At 41.4% G+C, this 26101-nt stretch overlaps 1 protein-coding gene and 1 pseudogene across 1 annotated transcript; both read left to right on the top strand.

The window, feature by feature from the left end:
- Positions 1–266: 266 nt before the first annotated feature.
- LOC139030495 (U6 spliceosomal RNA) lies at positions 267–362 on the top strand (annotated as a pseudogene).
- A 1244-nt stretch (positions 363–1606) lies between these two features.
- On the top strand, positions 1607–25696 carry CLUL1 (clusterin like 1). The gene is made up of 7 exons (XM_020881774.2): positions 1607–1719; positions 3340–3488; positions 8997–9164; positions 11352–11784; positions 15826–15963; positions 20907–21121; positions 25442–25696. The coding sequence occupies exons 1-7, from the start codon at positions 1614–1616 to the stop codon at positions 25628–25630; spliced, it is 1398 nt and encodes a 465-aa protein (XP_020737433.2). The 5' UTR covers positions 1607–1613; the 3' UTR covers positions 25631–25696.
- Positions 25697–26101: the final 405 nt, after the last annotated feature.

Here is a 26101-nt window from a genome sequence, read left to right as displayed (position 1 = left end):
CTCTTTGAAACGTCAAGGACTGTAGCCTGCCAGGCTCACTGTCCATGGAAATTTTCAGGCAAGAATACTGGAGTGGGTAGCCATTTCCTCCTCCAGGGGACTTTCTCAACCCAAGAATGGAACCAGCATCTCCAGCATTGGCAGGCAGATTCTTTACCTCTGAACCACCTGGGAAGCCCGCGTAAGAAGATATACAGAAAAAATTTCCAATTAAAAAAAATATTTCTAAGGCTCTAATGAGTCTTATCAAACATATCTGTGTATGCTTGTTTTGGCAACACACACACAAACACTGGAACAATACAGAGGCATGGCCCCTGTACAAGGATGACACCCAAAGGCATGAAGAATTCCATATTAAAAAAAAAATTGTGTAAAATAAAGTGGCTCAAGGTCACTGTTTCTGATCATGTAGACAGCCCGCCCTCTAGTGTTTCTTTCGAGACCCTACCACATTCTAAACCATACTCTTAATCTCACAATGTTAGGTTAATAGGATTAAGAGCTGTGTCATCAAATTAATAGAACAAGATTAAATCTCTGACACAGACAAACATTAAATCAGAGGAAAGTGAAGGTCCTTGCAGAAGCTGGTGGCAACCTCACTGGGGAGAGCCTGCAAAGTTAGTGGTAAATATGTTAAAATTTTATTTGGTAAACAGAATCTTGATCCCCGGGAGAAGGGAATGACTCCTGACTCCAGTATTCTTGCCTGGAGAATCCCTTGGGCAGAGGAACCTGGCCGGCTACAGTCCATGGGGTCACAAAGAGTCGTACACAAATGAGCGACCAACACTAAACTGAAAGGGTCTTAACAGAAAGAGAAGAATTAACTCAAATGATAATTCTAGATGTAAAATGTGATAGCTTTGTAACTATTAGTATTTTAAAAAGACATTCCAAATGTGGATTAAATAATACAGGGTTGTTTTTTTATTCCAAAATAACAAATATATATATAAAAATATAAATATCCTTTTTGGGAGGAGTTAAGATAATCTAATTTATAGATATAACTGTGAAAGCATATGTTTTTATTAGGAATGTTTACAACAAATTATATAAAAGGAAATTTATTATCTGACAAGAAAAAAATTTGTGTATGATTCATTTATCTGATGGGTTTTATAAGATGTATGAGAAAAATCTGAGGGGTTCTTGCTTTCATAAAAAAAAAAGTAGTAAACCATCTATGTTAAAAATTACTCATGGCCTCAGAATTTTGGAGAAAAAACAATCCCCTCTGACATAGCTAATTCTGTGTTGGGGGTTGTTTATTGTTGACAAGGAAATAAAATGAAGTTTGGATTCTATGGGGCTGGGATCCATACTTTTGGTTGCTTTAAATTTCAAATGCTTCAGATGAAGACCTTATTTAACTGCCATGAAGAATGCAAACAAACGAGGGACTTGGGTTTTCTTTTTCAAAGAATTTATTTAGATTTCAAGTTTCCTTATGTCTCAACCATATCAACATACATTGTCTAAAGTCATAAAGAAAAATCGACAGAAAAATGCTTTGGATCACCATGTGTTTTCAATTGATGCCTACAGAAACTAAACCAAGGGCATTCGATACAGGTTTATTCTTCCTTTGCAGTCACAGCGGAAACATGAAGCTGCCACTCTTGGTGTTGATCGTGGATCTGCTGTGGCTGAAAGACTGTCACTGTGCACCTACTTGGAAGGACAAAACTTCTATCCGTGAAGACCCGAAGGGTGATGTTTGGTTTCTTTATCTGCCCTGTGTCCCGTTGGCCTGTTGCCATGTCCTGCTGGCACTCACTGTGATTTACAGTTGAGAGATAACCGTATTCAGAACGCCCTCTAGTTTCACAGGGAGACGTTCTCCAGGCTCTTAAGCCAAGTAGACAAGACGCCAAACATCTGGATAAAAATAGAAAATTCCAACTGTGTCTCTGAGAACGGTTCACAGTTCCAGATGTTTGCCATCACAGAGATAAAACTTGCCAACGTCTTAGGCTGCACGGCTTGGGTTCATCCAGATGTTTGGTGTCCTCTGAGCACGGTTTTAACGAACAGTGAAATTCTTTGCTAGCATTTGAAACATTTAAACAATTAAAGTCATCCATGCAGTTATTCGTGAGACCTTGAAAGGATGGGTTAGAGCGACATCTAATCTGGTTGGTCTGTGCTCATTAACTTGGAGCCTTTGTTTGATGAGATATGCTTTGGGTGTCTATCTTAGAAAAATAAATTAGTTTAAATGTTCCTTTTGGGGATCTGTAAATAAATTTGGAGGCCAGGTTAAGCTCCTTTGGCGGCCACGTTGGCTATTGTGAAAAGAGTATGACAAACGATGAATTTCATACTCACTAAAGGCTTATTAAAGGGGTTTTAGAGACATCCAGGAGGTTATTAAAGAATCTTGCATTATACCAGATACTTTCTAGGTTTGATGCCTCCTGGGAAGGTAATTGAAGCTGAAAGAAAAGGAAATTGTTCTGTTTGAGGTTCCCAGTTGGGCATTTAATATAAATTGTCTGTGAAGAAAATTCAATGTTTTCTTCTAATATAAACACACTTGAGTTTTAAGGGAAAGGAAAAAAAAATTGGATAAATGAAAACAGGCTCTGAGGAGAACGATAAGATGGGGTTAAATGAACTCTGACTTGGCTGGAAGCTCAGAAGTGAAGAACAGAAGGTATTTCCCTTGGGGTGGGGTGGGGTGGCGGGTAGCCCCCTCCATGTGGTAGCTGATAGCCTGGTGACCTGCTTTTGGAGTCTGATGCAATAAAAAACAATTAAGCCTCTACTGGGGAGACATGAAAAACTGGTAAACTCATTGCATTCTTTCTATTATCATTATTACAAAACTTTAAGCTTTTTGTTTTGTATTGGGGTATAACTGATTAACAACGCTGTGGTCATTTCAGATGAAGAGCAAAGGGACTCAGCCATTCATATACATGTATCAATTCTCCCCCAAAACCCCCCACTCAGCCAGACTGTCACCCAACATTGAGCAGAGTTATGTGTGCTGTACAGTCGGTCCTTGTTGGTTATCCATTTTAAATATAGCAGTGTGTACCTGACCTTCCCAAACTCCCTGCAACCATGAATTCGTTTTCTAAGCCTCTTGATCTGTTTTATAAGTTCACTTGTATCATTTCTCTTTGGATTCCACATGTAAGGGATGTCCACATGATTATTTCTCCTCTGTCTGATTTCCTTCACTCAGTGTGACACTCTCTAGGTCCATCCATGTAGCTGCAAATGGCATTATTTCATTCTTTTTAATGGCTGGAACTCACTGTATTGTGATACACTATAATCTGATCAGATCTTAAAGGGAAAAACTACAACATAATCTTTTAGGTTTTTCCAACGCTGGGGAGATAGATGTAGATGAAGAGGTGAAGAAGGCTTTGATTGGCATGAAGCAGATGAAAATCCTGATGGAAAGAAGAGAGGAGGAACACAGCAAGTTAATGAGAACCCTGAAGAAATGCAGAGAAGAAAAGCAGGTACAGTCATTGAAAATCATACCTGTCCTGGGAAGTCCGCTGGTAAAGATGCCTCACTCCCAACACCGGGGGGCCTGGTTTGATCCCTGGTTAGGGGGAACTAAGATCCTGCATGCTGAACGGTGCCGCCTAAAAAAACAAAAACAAAACCTGTATAACTGTTCAGAAATATGTCTGGACCATAAATAGTGCACATCTGAATGCAGTGGAGATATTATTTACCCTTATCATAGTTTTTCTGGAAATCCACCCTATTGGAGGAGTACTTTGAAGGAAATTTCAAATTTCTTCAAAGAACATTTTCCTTGTAGATTAGGCCTTTGATTTTAGTATATGTGCTGCCAAAGCGAGCACAGATTAGGCCTTTGAAAGACTCCAAACTCAGGTGTTTGGAGGATTCAACACTGTTTGGGAAATGCTACTTTCTTAAAAGTGCTTAATGGTGCCTTTTGAGTTGGAACGTCAAGTCAAAAATGTTTGGAAGTTTTTGGCCAGATCAGAGGCCTACAAAAGTTTTTTTCTTTTCCATTCTTATTACTGTAATTATTGTTAGCATCCACTCCTGAGTATATGCATTTTCATTTATTTATAAATTAGATACATGAATTGCTACCATTATTATCTCAAGGCACAGAATACACTTCAGGTTTGTCTTTAGCTTGGGTGGATGGATATAAATCCATATTTCAAATAATCTTCTACATATTTTGAAAAAATTTTTAGCTTATTGCCAAATCTGTTTAGACCATCATTTTACTGACACAAGGCCAACAAAGTGAGTGAAAAAGTGTTAGCCCTGCCATTATTTCTTACCTACCTGAGCAGAAGTTATTCATATTTTTTAATCTGCTGGTTATTTTCTTTTCAAGAATCTTCTAAAGTCTCCTGCCCTTTCAGTGAGGACTAGTTTAGTTTAAAGTAGTTAAAATCCATCATTTACCTGTGCTCAGTTGTTCGGTCGTATCTGACTCTTTACAGACCCGTGGATTGGAGCCCACCAGGCGCTTCTGTCCATGGAATTTTCCAGGCAAGAATACTGGAGTGGGTTGCCATTTTCTACTCCGGGGGATCTTCCAGACCCAGGGATCGAACCCACATCTCTTATAGTATCTCCTGTATGGGCAGACAGATTTTTACCTTTAGCAGCACCTGGGAAGCCCTCATTTACCTGAGTCCTCTTAAATGGTAATTCACTGCAACTGGCTCCAAGTCAACAGAGGCAATCAGTGTCCATGCTTCTGGAATATACAGGGTCCCTCTTCCCCAGGGTCCTCACGCACAGCTGGCCACATGCAATGGCCTGACATGAGCACCAGTGCCTGTGAAATAGTATATCAGCCTCATCAATTTAATTCATGTATCTTTACTTAATAGTTTCTGTCTAAACTGTATACCTTATCAATGGAGGATATACATTATATTCAGACATCCATGGGCCATATTAAAAACTGTTTATATGTTACAATATAAAGCTCAATACATTTTTAAACTATAGACATTGCATGGCTCATAGTTTAATGGCAATAACCATTAACATCACACTCAGAATAGGTAAAATTTTTAAAAGTTTATTTCCAACATGCCCTTAAATCAAAGAGGATGTCAAAACTATAACAAAAATAATTTGCAAAGTATTTTAAATTTTAAAATTGGGAGTGTGTACTGTGCTTAGACGCTCAGTTGTGTCTGACTCTTTGCGACCTCATGGACTGCAGCCTGCCAGGCTCCTCTGTCCATGGGGATTATCCAGGTAAGAATACTGGAATTGGTTGCCATGCCCTCCTCCAGGAGGGATCCCTCCCAACCCAGATCTTCCACATTTTTATACTTCATTTTCATGAAAAAATGTTTAATTGTGGTAAAATATATATCACAAAATTTGCCATCTTAACCACTTTTATGAGTATAGCTCAATAGTATTAAATACATTTGCATTGTTGGGCAACCGAGCTCCAGAATTCTTACCATTTTGCAAAACCAAAACTCTTTGTTTTGTTAGTCACGAAGTTATGTTGACTCTTCGAGACGCCCTGCACTGTCGCCCTCCAGGCCCCTCTGTCCTTGGGATTTCCCAGGCCAGAATACTGGAGTAGGTTGCTGTTTCCTTCTCCAGGGCGTATTCCAAACCCAGGGATTGAACTCGTGTCTCCTGCAAAACCAAAATTCTGTACCCATTAAACAACTCCCCATAGTTTATTTTTAAATTAAAAAATAAATAGAAGTTCTAATATCTCCTCTCTAGACCTAGATCTGTAAAGGTGGGAATCACCAAGCTCCAGGACTTCCCTGGTGGCCCAGATAGTAAAGAATCAGCCCTCAGTGCAGGAGACCCGGGTTCAATCCCTGGATCGTGAAGATCCCCTGGAGAAGGGAATGGCTACCCACGCCAGTAGTTTTTGCCTGGAGAGAATTCCATGGACAGAGGAGCCTGGTGGGCTATAGTCCATGGGGTCACAGAGTTGGACAGGACTGAGCGACTAACACTGTCGCACCAGCTCCAGGGAGATCCTGGCATTCACAGTGGCCACGGGGTGCCCCTGGGCCGTTGGAGCAGGGCTGTCACAGGCTGTGACCTCAGAGCTACAGTCAGCCTGTCACCAGCTGGTTGATTTCGCAGCCACACAGGGTCCCTGGCGAGGAGACGGCTTGAGCAGCAGCTGCAAACCCTCCTTCCTTTCAGCAGCCAGCAAAAGACCTTGAGGAAATCAAAACCTGCTCCTTATGAAGAAATGGGGAAGCTCCTCTAAGCCAGGTTCTTCCCTGGTGGGCTCATGAGTCTGACCACCAAGAATAACCACACTAGATATCATTTACAGGCCCTTATAAAACACATTATCACATCCTTCCAGCGTCTGGGTAAACCATCATTTTTCATTTTACAGCTAAGGAAACTGAGTTTTGAGATGTTAATTAATGTGTTAACCCAACCCTGTCATGACTGACCCAGGAGAAAGTGAGCTGGCGCTGTGCCTGCGGGACCTGGGACTTTCTGTTTTTCTCCTTTTCCCTGGCCTCCTCGTGAGCCAAGGAGGCAGCACATACTATGAAAAGAAAGCTCAGTGTGAGGTCAGCAAGTGTTAGTTCCATTTCTGACGCTGTAGAATCTCAGAAGCTAGTAAAATTTTTATTATTTCTTAAGACTTATTTATTCTATTTTTTTTTAATCATTGAATTATACTCTTAAGGTATGGGCACTCATAAAAATTCATTTTTTTTTCAAATTTATCTCATTATTTGGCTATGCCACACAGCATGTGGGGTCTTAGTTCCCTCACCAGGGACAGAACCCACACCCCCTGCATTGGATGCATGGAGTCTTAACCACTGAACTGCCAGGGAAGTCCCAAAAATTCATTTTAAAAAGGAAAAATCTGTTTAACCCAAAATCTTCCTTCCTAAATGATTTTAAACCTAAAGTAAAAGATACTTTTCATAAATTGTGAATAGTCAGATATGGGGTGGACAACCCCACTCTCCCAGAAAAAAAAACTCCATCCATCCTCGGGTGACTGGGCATGATCTCAGTCCCTCTCCTTAGCTTTTCTTCTCCCTGTTTATGTATGTGTGTGCTTCAGTTGTGTCTGATTCTGTGTGACCCTACGGACTGTAACCCACCAGGCTCTTCTGTCCATGGGATTCTTCAGGCAAAAATACTGGAGTGGGCTGCCGTTTCTTTCTCCAGGGGATCTTCCAGATCCAGAGATTGAACCCATGCCTCTTGCGTCTCCTGCATTGGCAGGCGGGTTCTTTATCACTAGCGCCACATGGGAAGCCCATTTTTATATTAGTGGGAGCATCTACAGCTTCCTCTTACTAAAGTGGGAAACCTTAAAGCAGCCCTTCAAGTGATTCCACACCACGCACCCCTGTCCAGGTTTGGGTGCGACTTTGATAAACTGAACTGCAGGAAGACAACTCTAATATGAAATCTATCACTGGGTGGGACATTTGGAGGAAGCAGAGGGCTTGGACAGGACATTCCTAAACCAGACACCTACTTCCTCTGGGGCAACAGTTCACTACCAAATCTGGGGCCACGTGATTTGGCCATTGGTTTCCATTATGCTCTTGGAGGTAAGCGAAAGCAAATCAGATGATTACAGGCTGGGTGACTTGCGTGCTTATCTCAATATGAAAACTTAAGAAGTAGGTCCTACAAGTATTCCGGTTTGCTACAAAGGAAATGGGCCCAGAGATGATTAAATAATTTGCCCACGGGTCCACAGTGAGGGTATTTTGTAATTGGAAATACTGGGGATTTTGGTTTACAGTGACAATGAGCATAATATTTTAAAAAGACTGAGAAAATTTGAGCGGTATTGTTTCCTCCCCTGGTGGAGCAAGCTTTCTTGAGAAGTTGCAGGATTCCGTAATTGTTCCGCAAAGCCCCAAAAGTTAGGTTAAGCCTGTCTAGATCACGAGGTTTGTTTGGTAGGCTGGGGCCCGGCCAGGCTTCCTCTATGGCATGCAGCAAAGAACAGCTAGCTGCCTCAACACCAGGATTCTGCCACCAGGAGAGATGAAAATTCCGGGCCTAGCAGATATGTGGGAAATTGTCAGTGCCCAGGTATCTCTTTGGGCTTAACATGCCAGGAAGGGGTGCTTATCTCTTTCTTTTCCAGTAGGTAAAATTATGCACCAAGTTGGTTTTATAAACTGTGCTCACTCGTGTTTTTCCACTTAAGGGAGTCGCCAACAGCTCTAAGGCTTTCCTCTTATGGACGAGTCTATTAGCTCCCCTAACACCCCTGAGCTACTTCTCAGGCCTGGAGGGAGCCGGTTTGCAGAAGACCCCTCCTGCAGGCAGGCCTGGGGCGGTCTACAGGATGCTGGCTTGGCAAGGAGCTCTGGGGGCGGGGTTGACGTTCTCCGGACCGGTGTCACCTCTGCTGGGTGGGACCCGGTCGAGTACAGCGGGCACCGCCAGGGGGCGTGCTCGGAATATGGACGAGAACCACAAAGCTGCTGAGAACACAGCATCTCTGCCATTAGAATGCAACTCACTGCGAAGACTTGATGTGATGCACCAGAGTTGTGCTTTCTGGCAGTGTTTAATAGCAAATTAAAGGCAGAAAATTGAAGGCAGCATAAATGAAGGACATAAATGCGTCAACTTTGTCAGCCTTAAAATTCCATCTTCACCTCCTCCAAGGGCTAGAAGTGAGGACAGACAAGTGAGCAGATCAGTTAGGCATTCTGCAGAGCAAGGGCTGGGCCTCTGTTGCTGGTTCACTCATGAGCAGCAAATGCCCATCCCATAGCAAACTCTCAATAAACAGCTGTTGAATGTATAAATAAACAGGTGGATAAGAAGTGTCCAGTTTTCAGAAGCGATCAGTTCTCTTAACTGAACTGAAATCTTCCGGGTAAATCTATCAGCTGCTCATTTGTAGCGGAAATGAGGTTTAGTTTAGAATATGCACATTTTGTAAAGTGAGAAATCAATTAAGGTATAGCACACAAAGTCATGAAATGGAAATAGGGTGTATGTTTCTACTTTTTAATTAGGAGGCCCTGAAGCTTATGAATGAAGTTCAAGAACATCTAGAAGAGGAAGAAAGGCTATGCCAGGTGTCTTTGATGGATTCCTGGGACGAATGCAAATCTTGCCTGGAAAGTGACTGCATGAGATTTTATACAACCTGCCAAAGCAGTTGGTCCTCTATGAAAACCACGGTAAGGGAAAAGCAGAACTCAAGATTGCTAAGTTCTTAAGGTACCTGCTTCAGTTTACTTTTTTGAAGTAATTTATGTTAATATTTAGAATAGGGATGGCTGATCTGATATTGACCTTGTGCAACCTGGAATCGAGCATTCATATTTCTGTTTGAATCACCTGTGGATATGTGATTTATAAGTTAGAACAGACACCCAGTGTTTGTCCCCCCTCTCATGACACTGTGTGTGTATCTCTCAGAAATACCCTCTTTCTGCCTTGTATTTGTTTTTGTGAACCTATTCACGCTAGATTGTAAGCTCTATGAGGGCAGGAACCGTATCTTATCTGCCTTCATTTAAGCATTGTAGGTGTTCAATAAATGTTTGCCGAATTACATTTCTGAGTAATAGTATTATAGTTTCTGATTTCAACCTGCTTTGATTTTTCTTCTCTGGAGGCCAGACCTTTGAAGGCATTCTCTGCCTCCTGAATCTTTCCTTCAGTGGGCTTGCCTTCTTGTGGCAGCACACACATGCGTGTGCACACACACACACGTGCCCACATTCATGGCCCCTTTATCTCAATCTATGTCCTGTAGGACTGGTGTGTTTTCTTTTTTTTGTCCCTTTGGGCTCTCTTCTGGGCGGAGAGAATCACAGAGTGTGGTGACCTGAATAGGATGAGCTCTGACCCATAAAAAGCTCCTCTGCTTTTGGCTCTCCCCCTTGAAGCAGTGGGCTGAGTAGGAAGCACAGTGAAATTCTCCTCCCTGTCAGAGCATGCACTAATTAGAGTCTGTTCTTGGCTTGGCAGTGCCATCCCCAATTACAGAGGGAGAAACCCCTAGGATAATTCATATGCCAAGTTCATTTGCCTCCACTGTTATTCGCATCTGCTCTAGTTTTAGAGCCAGTCTCGGATACAGCAGAATATGTTGGATGAGCACTGGGTGGAAGTCATGAGCTTTGAGGACCATTCCTATCTGTGTAACCTTAGGACAATTTCTCGGGCCTTTAAATTTATTGTTTCTGTGTCTGGATTCAGGTAAACAGAAGCTGACAGCTGACAGGGAGAGGCAGATGATCCACCCAGATTACTTTTTGAGAAAGGCATAAGTCCTCTAAGGATTCCTGGAGAACTCTTTGAACAGAACAGGGGTCGGAGGGTGGATGGTGGTGTTCCAGCCGTGATGTTCGATGGTTGTTATGTTCCAAAACACACAACATGGTCACAGCACTTTCATACAAGGGCAGCTCTGTTCTGGAATGAACTTACATGTCACAAAGGTGGAGGAGAACATGGTGTGATTCCTGGAAGATCTCCCTCTGAGTAAGAAATTCTATAATTAGAGCTTCATTCCTTTGACTGCGGCCAAGGAAGGCTTTGATCACTGGTAATATGTAACATCCCTAAGTAACCTATTTAGATGTATTAAGCATCTATCACAAAGAGTCAGACACAGCTTTGCAACTGAACAACCACCACAACAAAAAGCATCCATAGTTCAGTGCAAATGTATTGATCTTCTCTTCTCCATGGACCAATTTAAAAGCATGAGACCAAGGAGAGTAGGAGGACACTAACAACATCCCACTTAAGTGGGGAAAAAACCTAAGACACTAAGGCAGAAATGAAAGATGGGAACCTTCACAGTTTTCAGGCAATCAGCATGGTCTAAAACCATGCCTGCCAACCACCATCAGTACATAAGGGCTGTGGCTTGTCAACAGTATTGAAAACTTGGCCTTCTTAGGTCTTTTGGGAGGGAAACAGAAGCCAAGAGGAATTTCAGACCCTATTTCCATAATCAAAGTCAAAGCCAGGTGTGTGCATGCGTGCTAATTTTGCGGCCCCATGGACTGTAGTGCCCCAGGCTCCCCTGTCCACGGGATTCTTTAGACAAGAACACTGGAGTGGGTTGTCATGCCCTCCTCCAGGAGATCTTCCTGACCCAGGGATCAAACCCGCATCTCCTGTGGCTTCTGGATTGAGACAGATTCTTTACCACTGAGCCACGGGGGAGCCCCAAAACCAGGTACATGAGTGTTAGCAAGTGATCTTAAAGCGGATCACCTTTTCCTAGTTTGCCCAGGATTGGTCTTGATTTGGAATGATTTCTGTAAGCTGACTTAAAAGTTTACAATAAAAAATAGTTCTGGAAGAAAATACATTTATTTCATTTCTGTCCCCCACCCTGCCCATAGATTGAACGGGTTTTCCGGAAGATATATCAGTTTCTGTTTCCTTTCCATGAAGATGAAGAAAAAGAGCTCCCTGTTGGTGAGAAGTTCACTGAGGAAGATGTACAGTTGACGCAGATAGAGAATGTGTTCAGCCAGCTGACCGTGGATGTGGGATTTCTCTATAATATGAGCTTTCACGTCTTCAAACAGATGCAACAAGAATTTGACCTGGCTTTTCAGTCATACTTTATGTCAGACACAGACTCCGTGGAGCCTTACTTTTCTCCAGCTTTATCCAAAGAGCCAGCACAAAAAGCACATCCTATGCAGAATTGGGATATTCCCAGCTTCTTCCAGCTGTTTTGTAATTTCAGTCTCTCTGTTTATCAAAGTGTCAGCGCAACAGTTACAGAGATGCTGAAGGCCATTGAGGACTTACCCAAACAAGACAAAGGCAAGTATTAAAAGATTATTTTTACTTAGATATCTACACTAAAGTTAAGTTTTGTTTAGCTTTGGAAATGGTAACTGTTTCTAAGTCATCCTACCATGTTTCCAGGAGTGGTGGTTAATGGATAATCAAAGTCTCATAGCCTCTTAGAAGAGACTCTGAGGTCTCCCAAACACCAGCCCTCTCTCATCTTTGTCAAGAGCTTTGTAGGGCTGTTTTCTCTTTCTAAAGCAAATGTTCAAAGCTGAGAAAGAACATGCTGGTAAGGTGAGAACTTTAAAAAGATGGTAGCCTTCTTTATTAAAACTCGGGCAGACATTCAGCCCTATTCTGCTTGAACATCATTAGGTTTCTTTAAAATCAGTCCAGGCTCCTCAGCTCCCAGTTAAGGAAGACGCTTTAGTGCCACGTAAAACCAGGTCACATTTAGGGCCCTCCATAGCCTCCTCTGCATCGCTACTGTAATTCTTTAAATCACAACATTTGTACACAAAGCCAGATTCAGTGCTCATAGACAAACCCAAAACTACAGAAATAGAAACCTCTGTAACTTTTAAGATTCGCCTTCTACCAGTACCACTCATGCCCCCTGATAGTCTGTGTTGGAAAAGCAATCCTGCTTTATATTTTTAAATTAATTTGGCAGCACTGGGTCTTAGTTGCAGCATGTGAGATCTAGCTCCCTGATCAGGGATTGAACCCAGTCCCCCTGCATTGGGAGCGCAGAGTCTTAGCCTCTGGACCACCAAGGAAGGCCCTGCTTTATGTTGTAACACAGTAGGAGGTTGCTTCTTTGGGTTTCTGTGGAGTGGGTGGGACCCAGCATCTCAGAAATGAGAGATGTTGTGTGGTCACAGGTAGAATATAGGTAGAATATATGTTTCCTTGAACTTATCTCTGTGGACCATTAGGCCAAGGACAAGTATGTTCTTTGATGAAAAATAAAACAAGCTCCTTCCAGAAATCCTACTGTTTGTCCATAGGATTTCCCAGGCAAGAATACTGGAATGGGTTGCCATTTCCTTCTCCAGGGGATCTTCCCAACCCAGGGATGGAACCTCAGTCTCCTGCATTGCAGGCAGATTCTCTACCATCTGAGCCCCCAGGGGAGTCCCTTTCTAAGGATACTCACCTCCTAATCCCCAGAACCTGTGAAAATATTAAGTTACATGGCCGAGGGAAAGTAAGCCTGCGGATGGAATCGTGGCTGCCAATCAGTCGACCTTAAAATAGGGAGAGTGTAACTTCCCTGGTGCTCCAGTGGCCAAAACTCCTTACTCCCAGTGTAGAGGGCCTGAGTCTGGTCCCTGATCGGGGAACTGGATCCTTCATGCCGGCACGAAGATCCTGCACCCAGCAACGAAGATCCTATGTACCGCGACTAAGACCTGGTGAAGCCAAATAAATAAATAAAAATTAAACTTAAAAAAAAAAAAAACAGAGTATTCGAGGTTGTCCGAATGAGATCACAAGAGCTCTTAATAGTACAAGGAGACAGAAAAGCATTGATAGAAATGGCAGAGTGAGAAGGACTTGGCCCTACTTTGCTGGATTTGAAAATGGAGGAAGGGAACTAGGAGCCAAGGAAGGTGGTGGCCTCCAGAAACTAGACAGACATGGAGATGGATGCTCCCCCAGAGCCTCCAGAAAAGATCAGCCCTGCCAACACTCTCATTTAGCCCACTGAGTCCCATTTCAGACTTCTGACCTACAGAACTGTAAAATAATCCATGTTGTTTCAAGCCACTAAATGTGTGGATTCGGTTACAACAGCAGTAGGAAGCTATTACATGCCTCTCATCAGTAACGTGCTCTCTGAGTGAGCTGCCCTAGGGGCTCAGTGGTGAAGAATCTGCCGGACAAGCAGGAGATGCGGGTTTGATCCCTGAGTCCAGAAGATCCCCGGGAGGAGGAAATAGCCACCCACTCCAGTATGCTTGCCTGGAGAATCCCACGGACAGAGGAGCCTTGCAGGCTGCAGTCCATGGGGTCACAAAAGAGTCAGACGCTACTAAGAGACAAAACAACAAGATTGGATAAAATTGTGTAGTATGGTAGGTTCACACAGCGCTGGGGGCCAGGTGATCTGGGTTTTAATCCTGCCCTGGAGAATGTTGCTGTCTTTAATTTTCCCCTGGAGCAAACAGGCAAGCTGGGAGAACAGATGATTTACCCGAAGTAACTGCCTAGAGGGGGCCCTGAGGCTCTGTGTTGGCATGGCTGAAGGGAGGTGATGGGTCACTGCCGTGGGAATAGAATGCGGAATGGCTGTCACACAGACCTAAAATTCGCCACCCCTGAATATAGCAGGTATTAATCTAGATGCTGCAAATAAGACAAGAGTAGCTTATGATGCAGATGACACAGCTCCCGACTTTTAGGAGTTCAGTTTAGAGAAAGGAGGGCTTCCTTGGTGACTCGGAGAGTAAAGACTCCACCTACAACGCGGGAGACCTGGGTTCCATCCCTGGGTTGGGAAGATCCCCTGAAGGAGGGCATGGCAACCCACTCCAGTATTCTTACCTGGAGAATTCCCATGTACAAAGGAGCCTGGAGGGCTTACAGTCCATGGGGTCACAAAAGAATCGGACACACCTGAGCGCTAAGCATCAGAGAAAGGAAAACAGGTCAGTGGACAATTACACACCCGTGTTGTAACTGAAATGACAGAAGGTATAGAAGAATGACAAGATTAGGATGAGTAGGATGATAAGACCGAATCCCTCCTCTCGAGGGACTCAGAGCCTAACAGAAGACAAAAATGAACCAGCACATCATGCAGAGACGCTCTACTGTAGAACTCATGGGGGTTCTGTGGGGCTAGAGGAGATGCCACTAAATCTATAGGGAGTGGGAAAAATTGACTAGTACTCTAGTCAAAGCGGGTGCTGCTTTACCCACCAGAAGATCTAGCAAACTCCTGGTAGGTTTTTAAACAATAAACTTCACAACTTATCTCAAAATGGAATGTTTCATTATTTAACATCAAGGATTTAATGTAAATCATCAGGTTGCCAATTAATAATAAGTTTTTCCTAGTGTGAAACAGTTGGGAACTATCAATTTTCTGTGCATGCACTCCTTTTTATATCATCATTTTTATATGATGATTAATTCTTCTAGAACAAAAAAAGGTTCTCTTTAGAACCTTTAGAGAGATGTTTAGATCTGCTTTAGATGTTTTCCTAAATCTTTGAACTACTTTTCATAACATTATATATGTGAAATGCCAAAAAAGAACAGTCATAAAGTAAATACCTACATCTAGTTTAAGAAGCAGACATTTCTAATATCTCTGGAACTCCAATACACATTTGAATTATAGCTTGAAAAAAATAAAACTTGTTGTTGTTCATTTGCTAAGTCATGTCTGACTCTTTGCAGCCCGTGGACTGTAGCACAACAGGCTTCCCTATCCTCCACTATCTTCTGGAGTTTGCTCAAGTTCATGTCCATTGAGTCGGTGATGCCATACAACTATCTTATCCTCTGCCAAGGATAATTACCAGAAAAAATTTTAACAGAAGCCCAAAAAGAAAAGTGGCTTATAATTCCCTATTTAGTTAACACCAGTGACATCAGAAATAATAATGATAAAACTAAGACACACTAAAGTTAAAAACATTCAAATATTCAAAGGAACAAAATAAATGAAAGCTGCCTTCTCCCACCCCTTTAAGTCTCTCTTCCAAAAGATAGTGACTATTAATAATTCCTCAAGATTCCTTCCTGAAAATAAAATTATTTGCATGAACCTCTGTGTGGGAGGTTGGAATTGGGGCAAGTAGTAATAATAGCAATGATTAGTAGTAATATTAATATTATATTTTAATAGTAATGAGATTACTGGATTAAAGGATATACTCACTTTTAATAGATGTCAAATTGTCTTAGCATCTTGTTGTACCAGTATGCCCTCCTGCAGTTGAATACAGAACAAAGATTTTGAAAGTGCTGGTTAGAAAGAGAAATGCCATTGCACCCACGCCTTTAAAGTTCAGATTCTGTAATGACACTGATGTGAAACTGCTGGGTTCCTTGCAGATTCTGCTCACGATGGACAGAGTTCCCCAACGTGGCCTGTGTGGGGCAGAGGGCTGTGTGGAGAACTTGACCAGAACTCGTCGGAATGTTTCCAATTTCATGCAAGATGCCAGAAATGTCAGGATTACCTGTGGGCAGGTAAGTGATTATTATTTTCTTAGGATTTCAATTGCCTTCTGATCAGAGGTCAAAATCTCACTTTTACAAGCTTCGAGGATTCATGTACTTCCCTTCGAGCACTTTTTCATGAGCTCAGTGACAATCTGGGGGTGCTCAGGGCAGGTTTATAGACTCTTATTATTCAAATGTAGGTCAACTCACTTTTTCTCTTTTTTAAACTCCCTTGTTGTTCCCGTGAAAAACATGTATGGTTAAGGACCAAACAAACACTCAAGTGAGCAAAAGAGATCTCTGGGCAAATTAAGGCAATTATTTTCTTTTCAATGCAAAGAGGGAAAAAAAAACCACCCAGGAAGAAGTCTTCACATTGTGTAAGCAAATTTTTGGTCAAGTGAGTTTTTTGTTTGTTTGTTTGTTTAAGTGACATTAACTTCTTCCAGTTGATGGGTTAATTACTAACTGTATTTAGTGATTTAGTATTGGACTGGCCAAAAATTTCATACATAAGTAACATCTTATGGAAAGACCCAAATGAAATTTTTGGCCAACTTAATTTTTAAATATAGGTAGCTGGCTTAAAGCTCAACATCCAAAAAACTAAGATCATGGCATCTGGTCCCATCGCTTCATGGCAAATAGATGGGGAAACAATGGAAACAGTGACAGACTTTATTTTCTTGGGCTGCAAAACCACTGCAGGACGGTGACTGCAGCCATGAAATTAAAAGATGGGAAAAGCTAATGCAAACCTAGACAGCATATTAAAAAGCAGAGACATTACTTTGCCAACAAAGGTCCATCTAGTCAAAGCTATGGTTTTCCCAGTAGTCATGTTTGGATGTGAGAGTTGGACCATGAAGAAAGCTGAGCACCAAAGAATTGATGCCTTTGAACTGTGGTGTTAGAGAAGACTCTTGAGAGTCCCTTGGATTGCAAGGCGATCAATCCTAAAAGAAATCAGTCCCTAATATTCATTGGAAGGACTGATACTGGAGATGAAACTCCAATACTTTGGCCCCCTGATGCAAAGAACAGACTCATTAGAAAAGATCCTGATGCTGGGAAAGATTGAAGGTGGGAGGAGAAGGGGATGACAGAGGATGAGATGGTTGGATGGCATCACCAACTCAATGGGCATGAGTTTAAGCAAGCTCCGGGAGTTGGTGATGCACAGGGAAGCCTGGTGTGCTGCAGTCCATGGGGTCACCGCAGAGTCCAGCACGACTGAGTGACTGAACTGAACTGAGTGGCTTCTCACAAGCCCCAAGGAGCCTGTCACATCCTAGATCTGACCAACAGCCACCTTTCATTCCTTCTCCAGGAGAAAAATTATCTCCACTGGCCCTTCTCACTTTCCTCTGACCCTCAAGTCCCTTCCCCAACTGAAGTCACTTCCTGTCTACTAGGGCCTCAACACAAATTTTCTCACTAAAGCCAAGAAGAACTTTTGATTTCTCTACTTCTGCTTCTTTACCTCACCAAAGCCCTTAAGGGAACGAAATTCTAAAATGTGTGGCTAAGAATTGGAGCAAGAGATCAAATGTAACTCGAGCTTTTTATTAGAGCAGATGGGGGTCTTATTTCTTCAGAATTGCTCACTGGGTGACTCTCCACACCTCTGTTTCATCATCTGGAAAATGAAATTAATATAGCTACACAGATATTTCAAGAATTAAGTAAAATGTCTAAAGTATTCATGATTCTCATTATTCAAGTGTTTGTGCTTCAAGTCAGAGTTACAAGGTTGCATACAGACCCAGAAATTTTTATAACAGAAAAGTATACACTAATGTGAAAATGAGTGAAATTGTTAGTTGGTCAGTCGTGTCCGATTCTTTTCGACCCCATGGACCGTAGCCCACCAGGCTCCTCTGTCCATGGAGTTCTTCAGGCAAGAATGCTGGAGTGGGGTGCCATTCCCTTCTACTGACCTCTTATAAGAATAGTCCAATTCAAACATCCCACCGATGTATCATTATCTTCCTTACATCCAGTGAAACGCTTTGAAGAATAATCTCTCCCTGATTGTCACAAGGTAATAGAGAAGATGGGGGGGGGGCGGGAGTGTTGGGGAGGTGATTAGAGCAAGGTGGTCAAAAGGTACAAAGTTCCAGTTACAAGATAAGTAAGTACTGGGATGTAATGTACAACATGACGATTGTAGCTAACACTGCTGTGTGATATACAGGAAAGTTAAAAGAGTAAATCCTAAGAATTCACATCCCAGGAAAATTTTATTTTCTTTTTATTTTATCTATTAACATATGAGATGATGGATTTTAACTAAACCTACAGCAGTCATCAGTTGACAGTATGTGTAAGTACAACCCTCCTGATTTATTACTTTTAATAGGTTCTGTGTGACCCTAAATATTCACTGGAAGTGCTGAAGCTGAAGCTCCAATACTTTGGTGACCTGATGTGAAGAGCTGACTCTTTGGAAAAGACCCTGATGCTGGGAAAGATTGAGGGCAGCAGAGGATGAAATGTTTAGATAGCATCACCAACCTAATGGACAGGAATTGGAGCAAACTCCAGGAGACTGTGGACAGGGAAGCCTGGCGTGCTGCAGTTCTTGGGGTCACAAAGAGTTGGACACAACTTAGCAACTGAACAACAACAACAAAATACATTCCTTAGAGTTTTCTGTATACAAGACTATGTCATCTGTGAATAAAGGTAGTTCTACTTTTTCCTTTCTCACGTGATTGTGTTTTACACCAAGTTTCATCTTTATTTTAGGGAAATCTTTTTCCGCTCTCTGAAAGAGTAAATGAGAATCCCTTGTAGAATTCTCCTTGCCTGAAATCATGAGGGAAGTCACCAACTTCTTCCCCCATAATTTAAAGAAAATTTACATCACTATTTTAAAAGTTAACAACTCTAAACTTGCAAATGAAGACATTTTAAAAGAATATCTGGATCTCCTTTCAAATGTATACTATATCTTGTTAACTGTTACTCCCTTTGTTTTAAAAATATTTTCTTGAACTACTTAAATGTATGTGCACGCGTGCGTGCTAAGTTTTTTCAGTCGAGTCTGACGCTTTGTGACTCCATGGACTGCAGCGTGCCAGGCTCCTCCACTATCTCCTGGGGTTTGCTCAGATTCAAATTCATGTCCATTGAATTGGTGATACCATTTATGATTTGTCAGTTACAGCTTGTTTGAGAGCTCTGTGTCAGGATGGAGCCTCCACCATACGGAGCAAAACTAGTTCCACTGTCAGGGGAGAGAGCATGATAAACCCTAAACCGTTCTTAAACGCTTCCTCAAACAGTGAGACACATCACTTTGAAGATGGCATGCTCGACGTCCACGTGGCAGGGAAGTGCAGTCTCTCCCATGTGTCCTGACCTGAGTATCAGGGAGCAGCCCTAATGACCTTCACAGACGCTATGGAAAGGAAGACAAGGAAAAGGCACATTTGCTAAATCTTCAGTGTGTGTTGGCCCTGTGATCACTTTACGGTGTTATTTCATTCATGTCTTTTGAACCTGGTTGAAAACTCACCAGGTACAAAATGAGTGAAAACTCACTCGTGGTCAAAAAGGCTAAAAATAGAAAGCTTAAGTAAGGGCTGGGACTTAAATCCACAATCGTTTTTTTCCTTTTTGCTGCTGAGCATGCATGCATGTGTGCTCAGCCACTTCAGTCATGTAGGTTTCTTTGGGGTCCCATGGACTGTAGCCCACTAGGCTCCTCTGTCCATGGGACTCTCCAGGCAAGAATACTGGAGTGGGTTACCATGCCCTCCTCCAGGGGATCTTCCCAAGACAGGTATCAAACCTGTGTCTCCTGCATTGCAGGTGGATTCTTTACCACTGAGCCACCAGGGAAGACCCTAAATCTATACTCAGTTCAGTTCAGTCACTCAGTCATGTCCGACTCTTTGCGACCCCATGAACCACAGCACGCCAGGCCTCCCTGTCCATCACCGATTCCCAGAGTCCACCCAAACCCATGTCCATTGAGTCGGTGATGCCATCCAACCATCTCATCCTCTGTCGTCCCCTTCACCTCCTGCCCTCAATCTTTTCCAGCATCAGGGCCTTTTCAAATGAGTCAGGTCTTCACATCAGGTGACCAAAGTATTGGAGTTTCAGCTTCAACATCAGTCCCTCCAATGAACACCCAGGACGGATCTCCTTTAGGATGGACTGATTGGATCTCCTTGCAGTCCAAAGGACTCTCAAGAGTCTTCTCCAACAGCACAGTTCAAAAGCATCAATTCTTCAGCGCTCAGCTTTCTTTGTAGTCCAACTCTCACATCCATACATGACCACTGGAAAAACCATAGCCTTGACTAGACGGACCTTTGTTGACAAAGTAATGTCTCTGCTTTTTAATATGCTATCTAGGTTGGTCATAACTTTCCTTCCAAGGAGTAAGCATCTTTTAATTTCATAGCTGCAATCACCATCTGCAGTGATTTTGGAACAGAGAAAAAGAAAGTCAGCCACTGTTTCCACTGTTTCCCCATCTATTTGCCATGAAGTGATGGGACTGGATGCCATGATCTTAGTTTTCTGAATGTTGAGCTTTAAGCCAACTTTTTCACTCTGCTCTTTCACTTTCATCAAGAGGCTTTTTAGTTCTTCTTCACATTCTGCCATAAGAGTGGTGTATACATGTAAATCCATGGCTAATTCATTTCAATGTATAACAAAAACTACTGTAATGATGTAAAGTAATTAGCCTCCAACTAATAAAAAAAAAAAAGAAAAAAAAAAAAAAAAGAGTGGTGTCATCTGCATATCTAAAGTTAATGGTATTTCTCCCGGCAATCTTGATTCCAGCTTGTGCTTCCTCCAGCCCAGCGTTTCTCATGGTGTACTCTGCATATAAGTTAAATAAGCAGGGTGACACTATACAGCCTTGACTACTCCTTAAATCTACACCACCCAGCTCCAAAGCCCATGGACCTTGTCCTTTACCCTGTTACTTCCTTCTTTGCTAGACTGTCCTGCTGTTCCCGAACTATACACAAAAGCGGATGAGGCCCTTGAGTTGGTCAACATATCCAATCAGCAGTACGCCCAGGTACTCCAGATGACCCAGCATCACTTGGAGGATACCACGTATCTGATGGAGAAGATGAGAGAGCAGTTTGGTTGGGTAACAGAGCTGGCCAGCCAGACCCCAGGAAGTGAGAACATCTTCAGTTTCATAAAGGTAATGGAGAGCTGAGAACAGATATGGAGATTACATGTGCACACACTGATTTTTCTGTTTCTTATTAATTCCATCTGAATTTGAAAACAAGCTGCAGGAGGATTTTCATACATTGTGATTGTACTCAGGCTGACTTGTGCATGGCCTTTAGAAAACAAGACACTCTATAGAGAAAACCAACTTAAAACACAAAATACTTTCTAATCCAGAGATGGCTAATTCTTTTTTTTAATCATACTGTACTTTATTATTTTTTTACACTATCATTTATTTGTTTTTGGCTCTGCTGGGGCTTTTGCTGTATGGGCTTTTCTCTAGTTGCAGCGCACGGGCTTTTCATGGCAGTGGTTTCCCTTCTTCAGGAGCACAGGATAGGATGTAGGGCATATGGCTTCAGTCATTGTGGTTCACATGCTGATTTTCCCTGCAGCGTGTGGGATCTTCCCAAGTCAGGGACTGAACCTGTGTCTCCTGCATTGGCAGGCAGATTCTTTACCACGGAGTCCCCAGGGAAGCCCCCAGTGATGGCTAATTCTAACTAGAGCTATAGTGTGATAACTGAAACAGGTAACCTTGAAGAAACCTGGCCAATATTGTTTCTAAGAGAGAAGATTTTCAGGTAAAGAAACCTGAGTTCTAAAGCTGGCTCTGAAACTTACTAGCTGAGTGAGTTTGGGAAAATTCCACCTGGAGATTTTTCCACCTGGAAAATGGGAATAAAAATAGCTCCTTTAAAAGTGATGAGTGTAGATTCCTTATCCAAAACAAGAGCTCTGTAAATTATAGCTCTCACTAGCTTTTGACACAATGAGCTGCTGACTTTCTTTGAAAATTAAACACATTTTTATATTAATGTTCACGAATAATCAGATCACCATTTTAAGTTGCACTTATACCATGTCTCCCACTTCTCGATAACTCCTGTTGCATAAGATAAAACAGTGATTGAATTGCTTTCCTAATGCTTCCCCACTCCACACACACACACACACATGTATGACATTAATACACGATACACCAGGCTGGTGATTCCTGATGAGGTATTGGTGGACTCCTAAAAAGACCTGGATGCAGAAATCACTGGGCAGAGCTATCAGAGGTGCAGTATTTTGTGCAGCATGTAATGTTAGTGCCCTACGCTGACCGATGCTAACTGCTCACCCCTGCAACCTGCTCCAAAGTGTTGTCCTTGGAGTCATTTATCCTTCAGGATCAGGCTGAGGCTGGAGCTCACCTGAAGCCACTTCCTGGATTAGCTTCTCCCTCTTCTCTGTCTTGTTTGCCTCATCCCCTTAAAAGCTCTACCTGGCCTTTCAACAGCTGAAGAGTTGGGCAGATGGCTCGGAGAAGGACGTCGGATGTCATTGTCCTCCCAGCTTTTCGATCTTCCCCCGAAGCCCCTCAATAAAATGGTTTGATTCCCGTAAAAAAAAAAAAAAAAAAAAAAAGCTCTACCTGAAAGCACTCTTCATAAATCACTGTATCAGACGCCAAGGCTCTGCTTCTTGGCAATCTGACCTACGACATCTTGTATCCTAGTGAATCACTGTCTTTCAAACTACGTGGTCAATGGTTGAGAAATAAGTTTAGAGTCACAACCAGCACATTAAAACAAAACAAACCAACAGAAAATGGAATAGGACAGACTAGAAGAAAAAAAATTAGAGTGCATCATATTTAATAAGTCAGAAGCGTATGTCATGGAACTTTCATTTCCATATGTCTGTTTATATGTGTGGATACATCATACGGGGCTTCCCAGGTGGCACTAGTGGTAAAGAACCTACCTGCCAGTGCAGAAGACATAAGAGACGTGGGTTCGATCCCTGGGTTGGGAAGATCTCCTGGAAGAGGGCATGGCAGCCCGCTCCAGTATGCTTGCCTGGAGAATCCCGTGGACAGAGGAGCCTCGCAGGCTACAGTCCACGGGGCTGCAGCGAGTCGGACACGATCGAAGCAACAATACACACAGACACACACACGTACACACACATTATACGTAAGACTTTTTTCTCTTTTCTTTTTATTGAAGTGTAGTTGATTTACAATGTTGCATTAGTTTCAGATGTTATTGTTATTAGTTTCAGCAAAGTTATTGTTTTATATATATATTCTTTTCAGATTGTTTTTCATGACAGGTTATTACATGGTATTGAACGTAGTTCCCTGTGCTCTATAGTAGGTCCTTGTTGTTTATCTATTTTATATATAGTAGTTTGTATCTGTTAATCCCAAATTTCTAATTTATCCCTCCCCCTTTTCCCCTTTGGTTATCATAAGTTTGTTTTCTAAGACATGTGTTTTTGAGTCATGGTAACAAACTTGTTTGTAACCACAGACCATAGTCAAAAGGTTTTGAAAGCCACTAGCAATTCCTGCTGACTCTCTAATCCTGTTACTTCATTAGCTAGATCATTCCCTAGGAGCATAAAATAATTCAACATATTTTGATATATGTGTTCATCCTCACAAATATAGACTTTTAGTTTAAGGATAAAAATTCTTGTAAGGAATGAGGAAAACTAAAATTTTAAGAAAAATTTTAATAGTGTATTCAACCTTTAGAAGAGTAGAGGCAATATTTAATTCTTTTTATCATCATCAAGATTTCCATTCTATGCTTCAATTTGTTTCCATCCTAGTGTCTCTGAATAACATTAACTGATTTAACTAAAATTTTTGATATTTTTTAATGTATTTATTTTTTAATTAAAGGATAATTGCTTTACAGAATTTTGTTGATATTGATTACACAGGCATTTCCATACAAAAAACTCCGTATAAAGTAAAATTACATCATTTTCGGTGATACATTTCTCTAATAATAATCACCACTAAAAAGCACTTACTATTTGTCAGGCAATGTTCTAAGAACTTTCCCCATGTATTACATAATTGAATACCCTCAGCGTTCCTATACGGTGAGTATAATTATTTTACAAAATTTTCAGATAAGGTACAGGGAAGTTACACAACTTGTCTGAGATCAGACAGCTAGTAAATGGTAGAACTGGGGTTCAAAGCCAAACAGCTTTTCTTCAGGATCCTTGGGCAGAACTGCCTGTAAAAGTTATTTTTCTTAAGACAGCTCTTAGTTCATCATGTATGGAAAGTACAAATCTATAAAACAACACATACTGAAGAGGAATCTTCTATAAAAAGTACACAAATTCCAGCAGGTGAAAAAAGCTATGTGCTTTAGGTTGTAGTTACATAGATGTTAACATTATAATTATTTATTGAGATGGACACAAATGCTTTATGTCTAGTTCAATGTGTTTTATTTAATTACCAAAAGAAAAACAAAGGAAAGCTGTGGTAGCTTTATAAACTAGAGTCAAGAAATCACCTATTTTTATTTGACTTCTTAATATTTTGCTTTAGTTTTTTTGATAAGGAGATATACCTTTATATCTCCTTATCATTTTCAAAATAATTCTCTTTAGATTACAAGTTGCATGTCATTACAGTTTCATTTAATTAAATCAAAATATATACACTTGAGAACTCATTAAGAGAGTAAATGACATGCATTTTGGATGACTGGTTCTTAAAAAACTACACATAAAACCAGTGTGTGTGTAAATTTGCTATAGAAACTCAGTACAAAACTTGGTGTATCACATTAATATTTATGGCACAGACAGCGTGTGTGTGCTAAGTCACTTCTGTTGTGTCCAACTCTTTGTGATCCTATGTGCTGTAGCCCGCCAGGCTCCTCTGTCCATGGGATTCTCCAGGCAAGAAAATTGGAGTGGGCTGCCATGCCTTCCTCCAGGGGATCTTCCCCCACCCAGGGAATCAAACCCACATCTCTTGCATCTCCTGCATTGGCAAGCAGATTCCTTACCACTAGCGCCACCTGGGAAGAAGCACTCATCAAATACTCCACCCACTCACTCAGACCGTCTAGCTTCTCTTGCAGTTAAGTGATACCATGTGTTAAGATCTGGCCAATGAAACGTGAACAAAAGTGAAGAGGTGTTTGTAAACTGAGATAGAGAGGAGCCTGCATGTGGTTATGCATTCTTTCTCTACTGAGGGTACAAACAAAGCCATATGTTATTACACGTGCTACCACACACTGACATGATCTTCCTGTCTTAACCAGGGTCTTGAGCATCTTGGTGGTTCAGAGTCCTTGTGCTGGGACATGTAAGATAAGTGAGAGAGAAATTATGTTGTATGAAGTCACTGGAATGCTGGGCTAATTTGCTACCTCAGGCACAACCTAGCCTATCCTGACTAACATGGTATTAAATTAATCCTGAATGTGTGCTAAAAGTTAGTAACCTTTTATTGTATGATCTTGCTTCTTAGGTAGTTCCAGGTGTTCAAGAAGGAAATTTCTCCAAACAAGATGAAAAGATGATAGACATAAGCATTCTGCCTTCCTCTAATTTCACACTCACCATTCCTCTTGAAGAAAGTGCTGAGAGTTCCGACTTCATTAGCTACATGCTGGCCAAAGCTGTACAACATTTTAACGAACATTTTAAATCTTGGTAAGCAGAGTGTTCGATTAGGGATGTTTGCTGATAGGAATAGATGGTTCTTAAAAGGGAAAAATGACAAAACTAACTTTCAAATACCTTGAAAACATATTCAACCTCATTAATAATCAAGGGCATGAAAACTAAGACAAGATAGCAGTTTTACCTATTGAATTTACAAATTAAAAAAAAAATCCTGATAGAATGCAATGAAATGAGAATTCTCATATGTGACTACCAGAAACATAAACTGGTTTTGCCTTTTTGAAAAACCATTCAATTATACATATCAAGAGTCATCAAATTTCTTTTTGATATAATAATTCTACTTTTGGAATCAGTCTAAAGGAGTAAATCTAAAATTGAATTGAAGTTCCCACACCAAGATTTATATTTGCAAAATTATTTAAAATAATAAAATGTTAAAAACAATCTGAATATCTAAAAACCAGAAAATGGTTAAAAGTTGTGGCTAAATATGCTCCAA

The sequence above is a fragment of the Odocoileus virginianus genome, chromosome 22 (assembly GCF_023699985.2).
Source record: "Odocoileus virginianus isolate 20LAN1187 ecotype Illinois chromosome 22, Ovbor_1.2, whole genome shotgun sequence".
NCBI classification, from domain to species: domain Eukaryota; kingdom Metazoa; phylum Chordata; class Mammalia; order Artiodactyla; family Cervidae; genus Odocoileus; species Odocoileus virginianus.
The sequence above is the reverse complement of the archived record's forward strand: the minus strand, read 5'-3'. Positions and strand labels throughout refer to the sequence as shown.

What these genes read in the sequence shown, in the direction of transcription:
- CLUL1 (XM_020881774.2), top strand. Translation starts at nt 1,614, where the DNA reads ATGAAGCTGCCACTCTTGGTGTTGATCGTGGATCTGCTGTGGCTGAAA. An exon ending in TATCCGTGAAGACCCGAAGG is followed by an intron (nt 1,720 to 3,339) that starts GTGATGTTTGGT and finishes ATAATCTTTTAG; the next exon opens with GTTTTTCCAACGCTGGGGAG. An exon ending in ACATCTTCAGTTTCATAAAG is followed by an intron (nt 21,122 to 25,441) that starts GTAATGGAGAGC and finishes CTTGCTTCTTAG; the next exon opens with GTAGTTCCAGGTGTTCAAGA.